We start from the raw sequence: 15,723 nt of genomic DNA, 5'->3' as shown, positions 1-15,723 counted from the left end.
CAATGGCCATTCAAATTGCTTAGGTAGCTTTAAAAATCTCTGGCTAAATGCAGGTTACGTAAGGTTGAGGTCAGACTCGATGATCTAATAGTCCCTTCTAGTCTTCACCTCTATGGATCTGTGACAGCATCTGGAAATTTTTATATAATTTCCCTTTCCTACTCCACCTCCCCCAATTTGTACTCCACCTCGGACTCCCAAACTAAATGGAAAAAGTAATAATGACAGATAGGAGTTTACCTGAAAGGTTTATAAACCGGTGTGTAAACACAGCTGGTACAAAATACATAACAGGTCAAATTTGATAGTGACTTCAAGGGAGCTGGGCCAATCTGCAGCAGCAGAGAATTTGGCCCACTGTATCTCCACCAGACACGCATGACAACTATTTGCACAGAAAAGATTGTAAGACAAAAGTCAGTTTGCAAGCTGTGTGGGACAGGGGTTGTCTTTTTGGGTTTGCATAGCACGGGTACTGGTGCCGGATCAATACAAATAATAATTACAAATGGCTTCCAATGATGATAAACCTATTTTATTTATATCTGGTCACATGGTTCTTTGCTACTTTCCTAGACTACCATGTTGACTTAGCTATTGTGCTTATTGTTATCTCACACAGCAATGCATACGCATTACATTGTTGGTTGGCTGAGTTAATGGAAGGCGTTGTACACTTTCTTGTTAAATTATATCCCTGAGAGAACAGAGATCTTGGGTTCTCACAAGCACTGTAGCAACACACAGGTGACAAACAAAATCCAATGGTAGCAAAACCCAGACCTGCTGCTGCCTCCTGGGAAATTCTGAAAAACATGCAATTTAGGGCAATTAGACCAAAATCTCAGATCCCTTTTGTGTGTTTATTTGCTCCTTTCATTACCAGGGACATTTGCCTGCAGACGAAAATAGAAGACCGTAAGTCCATTTGTAGTCTGGGGAAATTTACAAAAACTCCTTCCTGAGTCAAACACCAGTTTGGCTACAGCAGTGCCAGCAGGAATGGGAGCCATGGTATAGAAAGAAGCTGGACCGGTTTACATCGCAGCATTAGCAAAAAGCAAGTCTAATCAACGTGATGGTAAAAATGGATCCAGAGACCAGAGCCTTGTCTACACTAATGTTCTCACCGGTGCAAACACTGATTCAGCTAAATCGGGGTGTGTGTGTTTTTTTGTACAGTTCCCTGAGTTCAGGCCAGGCCTTAGAGTCCATCTGTCCTCACCTGAAATCGTGATCATTTGCAGGCGCAGCAGCTGGTCTAGAATAACCTCATTAAAACAAAGTTCCTGTTTTCCACGCAAAATATTCCTTATAATAATAATTTTTTAAAAAATGAGTCAAAGGAATACAGAAAGTGGTATCAAATACATCAGCCAAGAAGTGCGTAAACACAGGACCAGATCTGCCACTGCTGTCAGTCAGGAGCAACACCCAGTTTGCACCAGCTAAGGATCTGGCCCAAGATACTTATACCTTTTTCCAGCAATTCTTTATGCAATATACCAAAATACCAATACTCCCACTGACAATCTGGGTAGCAAAGATGTGACCATAAAAAGCTCTGAGAACTTCTCTTGTGGTTTCCCTTCAGCAGCCTGTGTCCACCCTCGTGCTGCGACAGAATAAGCAGAGCGGGACCCAGGCCTGAAGGCTGCTGTAGTGATGACCCTTTAGAGGTAGAACAGGACTAAAACTAATGGCTGCTACAGTAGATGGAATTCCAGCTCCTGAAGGTCTTGATGGTATTCTTTATTGAGGCCTCCCAGGGACCCTCACCAGAGGGCTGGAGGTTCTGGGATCAGGCAGCTATAAAAAGCCACGTTACCAACAGTCTGGTGTTTACCCAGCAAAGAATTCAGCAAAATTCCCTCTCACCTCACGACACCCTGAGACAAAGATTCCCCTGACAATCCACAAAACCCCCAGGAAAGGGCCTGTGGTTTTAATGCACTCCAGAAGAGTGGTACAGTCACACACCGCACTTGTCCGACTCAAACACATTCCTCCGAGATCTCCTTGAAGCCCAAACCTCTCTTGTCCAGGATGAGGGAGTTCCTTAACTGGCGGGGACAATAGGAAACAGCCCAGTTTCTACAGTCCTTTCTTCTGGGACTCCAAGCATCTCTCCCGGGATGGCTCTGCAGTCTTCACCTTTGCAGCTAATATTACTGCCCACAGTAAAGGCCCTTGTAATCTGCTGTTCACTTTTCACTCTCCATCAGCGTCCCGCTCCGGAAGCGGCTGGGCTCTCATCCAATACCCCACAGCTTCCGATGTCCAGCTCCACCTCAATCCCAGTTGGCTGTAAGGGAAGCCAAGAGGAAATTAAGCTCACATTATCGAAGGGCTTGTCTATACCGAGGCATCCAGGAAAGTTAATCCGAATTAATTGAAGGTATGAATTTGAACTGGATTAGTGAAACTATTAAATCCCGGTGTGAACACACTCGTTCAGAATTAAGTGGCTTTAAGTCAGTTTATTTTAATTCACTTCCAAAAGTAAATACACACAGGGATTTAATGTAGTTTAACTAATCCATTTCAAATTCACACATTTAGTTAATTCAGATTAACTTTCCTCTATGTCCACATGTAGATAAGCCCTAAGAGTCCATAATTAAGGGCACATCTGTACCTAGTATCAGTGTTACACTGTAAGCTCTTTGGGGACAGGGATCGTCTCTAACTATTTTATTTAGTGTCCAGTACAATATGGCTCTGATTTTGATTTGGGCTTCTGGATACTATTGCAATACACTTGACAACAATTTGGCTCAGGAAGGGAAACAGAATATAGGGCTAGATCTTCAGGTGGTATAAATCAGCATAGATCCAGTGACTTCAATGGAGTTACACGGATTTACACCATCTTAGGGCTTGGCCCATAGTATCTAATGGGAAGCTGCAGTGAGAACAATACGATATAGTCACCCATGTTAGTAACTGACCAGGACATCTGAGCCAATGTTCTTCTTGCAAGTAGGTATATGGGATCTTTAATGACCATGCGTAGTCAGGAGTGTTTCGATGGAACAACTGAGTCAGTGTGACCCAAATTAGAAATGGAACAACTGATTTAGTATGTCTGGAATTATAAAATGGGCCATTTAGAAGCAGGGGGGGAAAATACATGCACTTCCACAGTTTATAGCTTGGTTGTATTTTCTTCAAGTCCCCAAAGCCCATCACAGCGTCCTGCCGGTGACTCCTGAATGAAGCCAGAGTTCTTGCATTACTTCCCTAAGGACTCAGTCCTTGCCTGGCATCCTATCTCTGACTTAAATCCAAGCAACCTTCTCCACAGCCATCCTCACCACTCCCAGATGGGCTCTCCGGAAAGTCTCACCTGCCGGGGCGATTTTGTTAAGGAAGCAATGCGACGGGTGCTAGCTTTTCCCCAAGTGCCTTCTCTGCTTTCTAACAGCACCCGGGTGCTGGGCACAAAACTCCAGGAGCGACCTAGGGCTGGTTTCAGGTGACCACTGCTGCCATCTCTCGTCACGTGGTTAGTCACCTGGAATGCAACAAACCAGCTTATCATTTCCAGCCAGTTATCAGCAATAATGGCTACTTCTTGCAATGAAAACTTAGACACTTAGAACGTAAGAACATAAGAACGGCCATACTGGGTCAGACCAAAGGTCCATCAAACCCAGAATCCTCTCCTCTGACAGTGGCCAATGCCAGGTGCCCCAAAGGGAATGAACAGACTGGTTATCATCAAGTGATCCATCCCCTGTCACGCAATCCCAGCTTCTGGCAAACAGAGGCTAGGGACACCACTCCGGTCCATCCTGGCTAATAGATTAGTAGAAGATGGGTCCATCAATGGCTATCTAGCTCCCTTTTGAACCCCATCATAGTTTTGGCCTTCACAACACCCTCTGGCAAGGACTTCCAGAGGCTGGCAGTGCGTTGCGTGAAAAAATACTTTGTGTTTGTTTTAAACCTGATACCTATTAATTTCATTTGGGGGCCCCTTGTTCTTGTATTATGAGAAGGAGTAAATATCACTTCCTTATTTACTGTCACTATACCATTCATGATTTTATAGACCTCAATCATATCCCCCAGGTGGTCACCTCTTTTCCAAGCTGAAAAGTCCCAGTCTTATTAATCTCTCCTCATACAGAAGCTGTTCTATACCCCTCATTTTTGTTGCCCTTTTCTCAACCTTTTCCAATTCCAATATATCTCTTTCAAAATGGGGTGACCACACCTGCACACAGTATTCAAGGTGTGGGAGTACCATGGATTTATAGAGGCAGTATGATATTTTCTGTCTTATTATCTATCCCTTTCTTGATGATGAGGGAGCGAATGGATGCAATCAGTTGCTTCCACTGGTTTTTGTTCCTTTCCTTCCTTTGCTCCTTGTCGTGACTGGCCATGCTGCCCGTCCAGTGCTTAATTTGTAATGAAAGAGGTGCCGGGGCTCAAGCAAGTTTTTTTTTACTTTAATAACTGATGCAGGAGGCCTAGAGGTGCCAGGACTATGAACTGCCAAGCCTAGAGGTGCCGGGGCTCACCCCTGGTGCAAATTAAGTCCTGTGCCCTTCAAAATATAACATGGTGTGGCTCTCTGTGCCTCTCCAGTGGCTATGCCATGTATACAGGTTTACAAATACGTTACTGCTGCCAAGCTTATCTTTTAGCTCAAGCAGTACTGGACAAGCTTCCCCAAGCAGGCAATTCTCCCGTCCACCACAGTCCAAATCCCTGCCTGGCCACCACTTTATGTTTTAGAAGCATGAACCTCTACTACTTGAGCTAAAGCACCAGGTCTCTTAGCTCAAAAGGATTCAACTCACAAAACATGGTCTAGCCATTAGAGGGAGACAAAAGGCCACAGCGCGTTTGCATGGGTTACACAAACTGCTGCAATAAGATCTGTGCGTTGGCTTAAAACGAATGCTGGCCCCAGACTGGCAATGAAGCAAGGAGAGGCCAACGTATAGCAGACTCCCTCATTCCTGGGGACTGCAGTCCCTCCAGGTGGTGAGTTTAACCTTGAATCTGTGATTGTTCTTCCCCCTCTGCTTCTTTGCTTGCTGCTTTATAGGTGATCAGAGCAACAGCAAAGATGGATTCTCCCAATACATTTTAATGCCTGCTCCACTATATTGACTATTCATGATTTTTTTCTGCCAGGACCTCTCCATTCGGCACACTGATCAGGGTCACAGCACTCCTCCGAGGAGTCAAACCCTCAGTGCGAACACCCAGCCCCAGAACCAAAGGAGGACAGAGCACAGGGGCCTTTCTAGTCACCATCCATTTATAAATGCTGTAATGCCCTGTACCTACCCAAAGACAACTGGCTCAAGGGCCACTCTGGTAACTAGCCAGACACCTAGATTACATAGGAATCTACATCAGTTGTTGCATCAGAGAGCAATGCAAACAGTCCCGTCATCTACCTGTCCTGAACTCCTCCTGGATCAATGAGTAGAACTAGCAGAGTTACTAAAAGCCACCGCTTGCTCCACTCTGTTCTCGCCATGCGGTTACATGGTGTTTGTGGAAGTGGAGCTGCAGTTCAGAGAACAGTCCCCGGCCACGGATGCTTGCGGAGTGGCAGGAGTCCCGTTGCCTGCTCCTGTCCAGCTTTGAACAGAGTCACCTCTGTCATAATCCTCTGCCCCCAAATTCTTTTCAACTCCGGATCCCCTGCTTCCAGCCCAGGAAGAGCAAGGCAAAGGCCAACGAACTCACCACCACAGCCACGTTAAGTTCTCTGGCGAGCGTCTTCAGTTCCCTGGCCAGCTGCATCATGAGGGCCAAGCCTGTGGAAGACGATACAATGGTATTTCAGGACCGGCTTCCATCAGCAGTTTCTTAGAGACCTAGGACCCTCTCCTGAGAGGATGGATCAGGAGCAGTTTCCTCAGTCCTCCGCACTCCCACTCAGGCAGGTGACCCCGATATAATATGGGAACTTAGTGCAGTTGATACGTGCGTATTTGTCAGTCCCTGGATATTTCTCATAACCAGGAAGCAAATCTACCATAGGCAGCAGCAGTTCTATCTTTCCCTCCTCCAGCCCCAACACACACCCCATTAACGGGCACCCCCCTGAGCCAGGGGGACCAGTGCTAGAATAATATCGCCACCTAGCTCTTCTACGGTGCTTCTCATCCATAGATCTCAAAGTGCTTTACAAAGGAGGTCAGTAGCATTATCCCCATTTTACAGATGGGGAAACTGAGGCACAGAAAAGGGAAGCAACTGATGCAAGGTCATCCCATAAGCCAGTTGGAGAGCCGGGAATAAAACTCCTGAGTCCCAGTTGAGTGCTATATTCACTAGGCCACGATGCCTTCCCCCACTAGGCCACATGACTGTCCATGACCCATTCAACCCTTTGCCTCTCTGCTGAGACTGCCATGCAGCCCTAATTGTGATGGTGACCAGTGTGCACACTTGTCCTCTAGAAAACAGACTGCAAGTCTCCTGCTTGTTGCAGGCCACCAGACAGTTGCTAGGTGACATTTTCTCCACTGACTTCCAATAACTACAGGCCAGATGGCTCAGAGGACTGGCAATGGAATCCTTCACTCTTAGGCACAATCAAATGCAGCCCAAGTCAGTAGTGACTAGAAGTTACCCTCTGGCCTATGTGAAGTGTTTTACCAGCGGCCGTCCAGTTCCCGTATCAATCACCTGCAGTATCCAGCCCCACCACCCCCCAGCTTACTAGAAATCAGGGACAAAATCTGTAGAGGTTTTCAGCAGCCCCACAAAATTCTGATGAGTAAGAAATCAGCTAGGTGTTCAAGGTGGGAGGGAGCGAATAAGGGGGGTATCTTTAGGTGGTCTCCAGTAAGTGTACTGTATCTGCTGCACCATTATATAATCCCACACTGCCCTGGAATAAAACACAACAACAAAATTTTCCCCTCCCCATCCCATGGGGGCTCAGGGATCAGACTATACTGGGGATCATTGACAGCACAGAATACCAGCTGGAAATGTTGCAGGTAATTAGCGAGATCCAGAAGAAAAACACTGGAATTGTCTGTCCACACCATGGGCAGCTGCAGTGTTTCCTTGCTGCAGAGATCCAGTTTCGAATCCTCAAACCGTGCTCGCTCCACGGTGCCCCTCACTCACCCTCCGCCTGCCTGCCTCCGAGGAGCGGGCAAATCACAGCTGAGACAGAGTCAACCACCAGCACCTTCACCGGCCCCGAGGAGCTCAGGACCTAGGGAGCAAAGCCCAGAGCAAAGTGTGAGGGCAACACACGCAGAGTGGCACCGGTAAAGCTTGTGCCAGCACGGGATGCGTGGTCACCAGCAGCTCTGGGGCAGGATGAATAGATTGGAGTCCTGAAGAAGCCTGGAAATCCTGATGTCAGCAGAACAGTCCGCCCCATCCTGCACATTCGGATTCATGCGAGCAGCCCCCTGGCTTCCCAGGATCAGGCCACCGCTCGGACTGGGTGGATCTTTACACAAATCACAGCGAGAAAGCTGTGAAAGAGAAAGAGAAAGAGAGAGCCCCACCTGCTGGGACACGCTGCACCGCAGCTCCTGTAACACATCCAGCATTTTATAGACGTCGAACACCCGGGCCACCTGAATCCTCTGCAGAGCCTCCACCTGCAGGGAGAGGAGAGCAGAAGCATCACGCAGAGACAGCTCATTCAGACCCGGCCTTTACCCTCTCCATGAACCGCACCAACGTCCAAACCCAAAACAAAACCTTTCAAAGTCCGGGTGGCTACAATATGTTAGAACCTGGTGCCCAGCATTCTCAGCCAACACATCTACATGCATCTTTAATCCAAGGGTCCTCATCCCTGCCCACTGCCCCCGTGTAGCGGTGCCATTATCCCCATTTTACAGGTGGAAAAACTGAGGCACAGAATGATTAAGGCCAGCGTTTGGCAGCTTAAATCTATAACAAGGGACCTGAATAGGTGGCCTGATTCTCAAGAGGTGCTGGGCACCCAGAGCTTCCACTGAGCCAGGAAAAGAAGGTTTGGGGCTCACAGAGGGAGCCAGGATAAGCCCAAGAAGACAAAAGGCTGGAGCATTGAACTGCCTGAAAGTCTATAAGAGGGAAAATTGGATTTCTGGATTCTGGGGCAGGCCGCTGTCAGCAACACCAGCCGAGGAGTCACTAGCTCTGTGGCTCTCCAACTGCTCCCAGCATCAAGTCAGTGATGCAGCCACACTGACCTGCTCCTCCTCATCCCCCGTCCTGGTCTGAGCCAGCTGGAGCAGGCGAGAGGCCGTGAACCCGCCCGTGGAGTCGACGTAGAGGACATTCTGCTTGAGGTCGTGGGACGAGCTCATGGCTATGCTGAGGCACACCTAGGAGGGAGAGCGCGTGGATGGATCTCACCCCATTCCAGCCATCCTTCCTAGCGGAGGGGCTTGTTTTCATACTGAACCCCAGCACATTACACCTGAGCCAAGCTAAGGAGCGGGCTCGCTGTCTGCAAACCACTATGACGCAGCGACCGGACAGCGGAGCCCCCAGGGCCCTTCACCTCTGCTGGTCGGGAGATTGACGCAGGCCTCACCAAACAGATCCAGGCCTTTGACTCCATCCGGGCTACTGCCATGTGCTCTAGGTAGAGCCTGGTTCACAGCCCTAAGTTTCAGACATGGTGCAAGATGAGTCAGTTTAACGCGTCTCTTTCTTTGGGCTAGTAGCTGAAGAAGATCAGTGGCCACAGGGGGTAGGATGAGTCTGGATTCTCGCCATATGTCCGGCAACAGCTGTTTATTGGTCAATTGTTGTAAATATCCCCCAGTTAGCACCAGTGAGCACAGTATCAACCATCAAACAATGAAAGGTGGAATAACGAATGAGGCCCGAGCTCCCTCTTCCCTGTGGATGCCGAATGTGCCACAGGTGACGTGGTGTAGGGAGCTGCCACCTTAAATAACTGGGGAAGGGGGAGGCATTATAACATCTGCTCTGTTAGGCACAGAACGGCCCACCTGTGTCTTGCCACTGCCAGGTGCTCCTGTGAGCTCGGTCACTTCCCCAGTGTACAGGCCAGAGTCCAGCAGCTTGTCCAAGCTAAAGGAGAAACACACCACAACAACAACGAGAATCAACTATACTGAGCTAATGAAGGCTGGAAATCAGAAACCTCTGGGTATCGGTGTCTCAGATGTACTCAGCCAGCACATTCACATCCTCACAGACTCCCCCGACCTTCCCCTCGCTCCCCTTTCTGCTTCTGGCGAGGGAGGGCAAACGACAGCAGGGCAGGGGTAGGAACAGAGTCTGAACAGGGAATGGGGAAGCTCTGGAGCATGAAGGCAACAGGTGGGCTTCTCTGAGGGGTCGCACTCGATTATTACAAGCAGTAGGGAAGGAGAAAGGCGGAGTGGTTGATACCCAGTATCGAACGGTTAATTTCTATGCCTGGTCCTCACGCTCAGGGCCATCACGACTCAATGCTGTTCCGGCAGCAGTAACCATCCTTAATGGCTCAAATCGCCACCTGGGCAAATGCTGATAACGTTCTGCAACCGAATGGGATAAAACTCTCCAGCACCGATGCAGCAGCTGTGCAAGTGCATGGGGAGATTAATACATTTGGCGGGGGGGTCAGAGCAAGGTTCAATTGCAGGAGTGTAGGCTGGTGGCTTGAAATAGGTGCCCGGTGCTAACATGCTAATGCTGTGGACCAGCAAAGCTGAATCTCTCTCCTCTCAAGAGGCAGCCCCGCTGATTCCAGGTGCACAAGGTCCCCAGCTCAGCCCCTGCTGGGAGGGAATCCCTGACAGATACCGCGTCAGCTCAGATCTCAGCCAAGCGGCTCGAGCTGTCTCCAGGTTGAAGCTTAAAATCCAACCTGGCTTCTGGCTGGGGAAGGGACGAACCCTTCAGCTTTAACCCTTGCCCCGCTCCCCTTCGCGTGTGACGTCCTCACCTCTCACTCCCTGTGGACAGGATGGCTGTGGAGCTCTTGAGTTCCTCGTAGAGATCTGCCCCGTTGACAGGAAAAGCTGAAAACTGTGCCAGCAACACACGTCTCACGGCGACCAGGGCCTGTGGGGATAGACGGCCATCCCCAAATGGGACACTGAAGAATTCGGAGAGAGCTTTGTGGCACAGACTGTCCTTGTTCTGGTTTGTACAGTACCTAGTATAATGGGTTGTGGTCCGTGACTGGGGCTGCTAGGGGACTACCTCAGTACAAAGAATGATGACTTCCCCACAGAAGGAGCTTTTACAGATAGACGGAAGGCCCTAAGGAACATCGGGTCAGATCTACAGCTCCCAGCAGACAGACTGACTGGAGTACGTGATGCACTGTTAGCCCACTCATGCATTAAGGTGAGGTCTCTGCAGACAGACGACCCACATCAAAGCATTTGGCTAAACATGGCTCTCTCCGGCAGGCTACAGCTTTAGCTCCCAGATTAAACATCAACACCAAGGAATCTCTTCTCACCTTGTAGGACAGGGAGCACTTCCGGGCAACTTCCTCCAGGTCCGAGGAGACAAGATCCACCACTGCAAGTAACATTCAGAGATAAGCAGCTGGAGGCCAAAATGTAACAGCCCTGAAATGCCAGGGAACTCCTTAGACACAACACAGCGGGAGGCTATTCTGCCATGTCCTCCCTGGGCCAGAAGACATAACATGCAGCTGTACACACCTACACACACACACAGACACCGAGCTGCGTTAACTGAGCTCAGCCCAATGGCTAGCAGGACTCCCTGAGCAGCGGTGAATCAAAGGAGCACTCGCTGAAGATGTCACAGGGCTCATCTGAGACACGTTCACTCCTGGGCTTGTAAAGGAACACAGGGTAAAAAGTGAACGGCCTTTGGGGCTGAGCAAACCCACTGCACTGTCGGCGTTAGCTGCTCAGGAGATGCGCGGGGCTGCAACGGCAGGGAGTGCAACCCGGCAGGATCCAAATGCGTTGGCAGAGTGGCGTGGGAATAGCAGACAGGGCCTAAGTGCAGCATGACAGTGCCCCCGCAGAGCCTGGAGAGGCCCAGCAGACAACGCGTGACATCCAATCTACAAGGTGTGCCAAGTGCCAAAACGCTGCGGTGCTGGACACGACGCCAAAGCCTCGGGGTGCGTGTCCCCGGGAATAGGATGCGTGACTGCGGCACGCGTAGACGCCCCCGAGCTCGCGAGCTCAGAGAACTGTGGCAAGGAAGCCACGGCACACTGGACGCACCCGCTTGGGACCCCGCGTATGTTCTCGCGTGGCCGCTGCCATAGCATTACTGCTATTGTTATTCAGGCCGGCTAGGTCGCGGCTATGCTGCATTCACAGCGCGGACTGCAGCGCAGACATAGCCTCCGATACAGAGAGGAGACAGACACAGCTCCGTGGCGTCTGGCTGCCTTAACGGGCTGGGGCTTCAGTCACGTGCCCCCCGTCACCGCTGAGGAAGGCATGAGCCCCATCTCCCACCCTACTCTGCTCCAGCGAGAGAACAGAGTCCAGCAGGAGGATCTGGGAATGCTCCTTGAGTGCAATACTGAGCTCTCAGCCAGTCCCACCCGTTGGTGCGGGAACACAGCCCCACAACACAGGCCAGCGGGCAAAAGAGCTCTGTGCCCTCCTCTGACTATTCCCTGGGGTTTGCCCAGAAGTCCAGGTGGGGGAGACCCTACTGTTGAGCCCCCGGGCTGCCCCGTTACCTGTTGCAATGCTGTTGGCTTTCAGAAGCTGGATCATCTCTGCCGTGAGGCCAGGGCAGAGGCCTGCTCGGAGTATCACCATGTCCCTGTGACAGCCCCTGAAGGAAAGGGGACAGGATCGACACGTGGGGAGGCCGAGCGCCACGCAGTCCTGCACCCTGCACAAGAGAAGAGGGCTGGTCTGTTATTCCGGGGACACGGAAACGCCATTGCCCTTCACTCTCCGTACCACCCCCTGCCTCTTGGTTGCAGCGGCCCAGCTCAACGAACAAAGCCACGGCCAAGTCCCGCGGCCAGCACTGCGAGCGATGACCATTGCAGGGCTCGCCATGCTGCACTGCACACCAGGGGCCGTCTCTCGGGATCTGGGATGGACGGAATCTGTGTAGCCTGCCTCTAGATCACAGCGGGGCCTGGATCCTCAGGTCACCCACAGGTTCATGCAGAATTATTATTTATTGCGCGTCTCGTGCCAGCACCTAGAGGCTGTCATGAGGGATCTATTGGGCTAGGCACTGGACGCACACAATGAAAAGCCAGTCCCTGCTCCATCTTTCCAAGAGAGGTCTCCAAGCCCTTTGCGCTGGTCCCAGCATCTTTGCTTGAACATCGCCGGGATCTTGGCAGGGTAGAAATCAGAAAGCCTGCGCCCGGCTCTGCCATTGCTAGCGAGGAACACGCACGCTCAACACCTCCCAGCGGTTTGCCAGGCGATGGCCAGACCCTTGTGACTGCAGGGGGACCTCAGGCCTGGCTGCAGGGAAACAACCAGCCCTAGGGAACCTTATTCCTAGTGTGTAGGACTGCAGGGAAACCAGCATGCCATGAGCAGGGCTCCTAGGCCCTACAGTCACACAAATAACAAAGAATCCCAGAAGAGCCTGGTGCACCGAGAGCCCTTGCAGGAGCACCCAGCCGAACACGATTCTGAACCCGGCATCACCCCATTCCCGTGCCAGCCACTCCCCCGACACGCACGGCTCTCACCGTTCGCACCTCTGTCTCCAGTGCGGACCTGGAGTAAGCGGCTGCGTTACGGGGCTCTGGCAGGGCTAGCCAACCCGGCACCCCCCGCCCCAAGGGCGCATCAGCCCCACAGCGAAAGGGGACGGGAACCAGCTCAGCCCCGCAACAGCTGCGGAGCGACCATCCGCCCGCAAGCTCAGCCCCGAGCGCAGAGGGGCCAGAGGTCCCGCTTTGAGAGGGCTCGCTGCATCAGTTATGAAGGTAAAAGCCTTGCTTGCCCCCCCCCCGGCACCTCCTGCATGAGGAATGAAGCCCTGCGGAGAACAGACCCCCTCTGACCCGCCACTGGTGAACCCCAGGGAGACACCGCTTGCTCACCTGCGCGCACCATGCCCCACACAGCTCAGCTCCCCAGCTCAGCTCCCCAAGGCTGACTCTGCCTCCACTTCCTGCTCCTCTGCCGGGTTCAGAGAGCAAACAGCAAGGCAAGGCTCAGCCCTCACTGCCTATCTCCACCTGCTGGCTGCCTGGGGAGAGCAGCAGGAGGAAGGAAGTTCCAGCAGAAGCAGGAAAACACTACCCACGTGTGCTTTCCCGAACCAGGGCCACAAGTTTGAAATCATTGTAGAACAACAAATGTTTTGCACTTCTGTAGCCCCTTCCTTCCCAGGAGCTCAAAGCAATCATATTGGAATCACTAGAGCGACTGGTAACCCCCAAGGTGACAGTGCCCCCCACTACAGTCAGATCCACACAGGGGGAACCCTGGGACCTAACGGTAGGATCCAGGCCTATAATAACTGGAAGAAGTTAGCAACAGATTCCTCCCCTTTCTCTTTTGTCAGCTGTTTACTTTGGCAGTGCTTCATACAATCCTTTTCATTGCTCCTCTGTATAGTCAGTTGGGCCCCACGCCTGCAATGAGCTTCTGTGCAAACAGGCGGGTCAGACACCTTACTTCGCCCCCATCCTGCATGTGTTTATCTTCATTCATGTGGGCAGCCCCCTCAGGTGTAATGAGGCTATGCTCAGGCATATCACTCAGCACATGCGTGAGGGGGACTTTGTTTAGCCCAGATCCTCAGAAGTATTTAGGCACCTAACTCCAATTGAAATCTAGATCCACAAGGCCCACTCATTTCAACAGAAGTTGGAAGCCTAAATACCTTTGAAAGGCTGGGTCTTTCTTCCTTGCTGAAATACCCCTCACGGAGAAAGCAGAAAGAAAAACTTTTCTACACTGTTTTTAATAGCATTTTGTAAAGAATTAAAGAGACAGCAGGGCCCCTGTTAGAAACAAACACCGGTTAACAATAATACCACTGAGCATGCATACAACACCTAGGTATCTTCAGATCATAGTACACTAACCAGCTTGCTGTAGAAATCCCTTGTCAATAATCCAAAACTGCTCTGAATCTGATATGTAACTTAAAACGACCACAATTTTTCTATGGCTCAGTAAGACAACTGCAGAAGAGGGATGGAGAAGAAGGGAAATCCAAACATACTCCCAGGTAGGATTCAGTTCTAATCAGCTGTTTTATAGAAGGATGTGTCCTGCTTGCTGGCCAGAATTAGCACAGGTGATTGCAATTAAGTGCCTCCCTGGATCTATAAGTAGTGGGAAGGGGGGGGGCATTTGCAGATTGGTTGCTAAAGTAGTAGATATTGCTAGTGTTTGGTGAAGGGCTGGTTGGGGAAGAGTGTTGGTGCTGAGAGAAGGGAAGTTTTGAAAAGAAGGAGCAGCAAATGTTAATGAAGTAGAGTAAACTAATATTGAGATTAGTTAGAAACTAGAGCCAGGTATAGAACTGAAGAGCAAGGCATACTAGATTACTGGTTTTTCTGAATGAATGTCCCTAAACTCCATCTCTCTTTCTGACCTAATCCCTGCTGAATGTTAGGAGCAAAAATTCATTCTTATAGTGGCTTGTATCAAGTGAGCAAGGATTGCAAGTTGGCGCTCTCTTTTCTCTTGCATAAACTGCTAATTAGGAGAGGTTCATGAAATGCAACTCTTTATTTTTGTGAGGGTCTCTAGGAAACAGTAGCTAGAATCTGCATACTAAGGCAGCAGAAATGAAACCTCTTAAAATATTCACTGTAAGGGAGCAAACAACTTGAATGCGATAAGAAAATCTGTTACTTTCACTGACATGGCTCCTTCAGAGGAGGACTTGTAGCTTTAAACAAGTCTGTGGTCTTGTTAGTGTTCATGTTAAAATTACTCCAGCAGCTTCAGGTAGCAAATCTAAAACTCTGGGTCTGCAGAGTTTTAGCTCTGAGCACTGCAACCAAATAGCTACCTGAAAGCAAAGTAGCTAAAGTCCTTGATAAGGATCCTGAGGTAGAAGTAACCAAAATGCTCTTCAGGGGTATATTGAAGCAATGTTTGATTTCTGGGCTCAGTTAATTGTTCTCTACAAACGTGCAGTGATCATTAGCTAATACTGCAAGTTCTCTGTAGGCTTTAAATACTATCATAGCTTAAGAATGGGTAAAGCTTGCTGTTGAAAGACTTCTGTGCAAATTCTTGATCTAATAGTCCCACCCTTGAGTTCACTAGGGCTAGAGTGTATAATCCACAAAGCAAGGAAGGGATACTTTTCCTGTGCCAAACTCTCTCTGACATGCTAACCTGCTACTGATTCTCTGAAAAGCAGGCAGGCTTCTGTGATATAGGAAGAGAAAATGAAACCAGTGTCAATTTCAGACCTGTTTAATGGCTGTCTTAACTACACTCTGAGTTGGCTTCTGAATGACCATCTGAATTAACCTCCCTTTCTAGTTCCATGGGCACAAGTAGCCTTTTTAAAGAACTGACCGCTTTCTTGGAAAGTGATCCTAACCTGTGGAATAAACTGCCACAGGATCCAAGGTCTATCACAAATTTTTCCACCCTAAGGCCAAGGAGTTTTTGACCTGACTTTCTCTACCAATACCAAATACAGCACTGTGTATACTCTTAAAAAAACAACAACTCATTCCCCTGCACACACTTCTCCCCTGAGGGGAAGGAGAGCAAACACATGAGATGCTAGTCACTCTGCTTAATGCATGACTGGAAGATGCTCAGATACTATGGTAATGTGCATGGTATAAAATCCTAC

At 50.0% G+C, this 15,723-nt stretch overlaps 1 protein-coding gene across 1 annotated transcript; it reads right to left on the bottom strand.

The window, feature by feature from the left end:
* Positions 1-235: 235 nt before the first annotated feature.
* Positions 236-13,082, bottom strand: RAD51D (RAD51 paralog D). Its single transcript, XM_077836695.1, has 11 exons — positions 12,989-13,082; positions 11,645-11,802; positions 10,427-10,488; positions 9,902-10,020; positions 8,958-9,039; positions 8,187-8,321; positions 7,509-7,604; positions 7,117-7,207; positions 5,719-5,789; positions 3,350-3,517; positions 236-2,305 (listed from the first exon to the last, which is right to left on the bottom strand). The coding sequence occupies exons 2-11, from the start codon at positions 11,724-11,726 to the stop codon at positions 2,222-2,224; spliced, it is 990 nt and encodes a 329-aa protein (XP_077692821.1). The 5' UTR covers positions 11,727-11,802; positions 12,989-13,082; the 3' UTR covers positions 236-2,221.
* Between the last annotated feature and the right edge of the window lie 2,641 nt (positions 13,083-15,723).

Source organism: Eretmochelys imbricata, chromosome 17 (assembly GCF_965152235.1).
Source record: "Eretmochelys imbricata isolate rEreImb1 chromosome 17, rEreImb1.hap1, whole genome shotgun sequence".
NCBI classification, from domain to species: Eukaryota; Metazoa; Chordata; order Testudines; family Cheloniidae; genus Eretmochelys; species Eretmochelys imbricata.
Note: the sequence above shows the minus strand (reverse complement) of the source record. Positions and strands in the feature narration are given on the sequence as shown.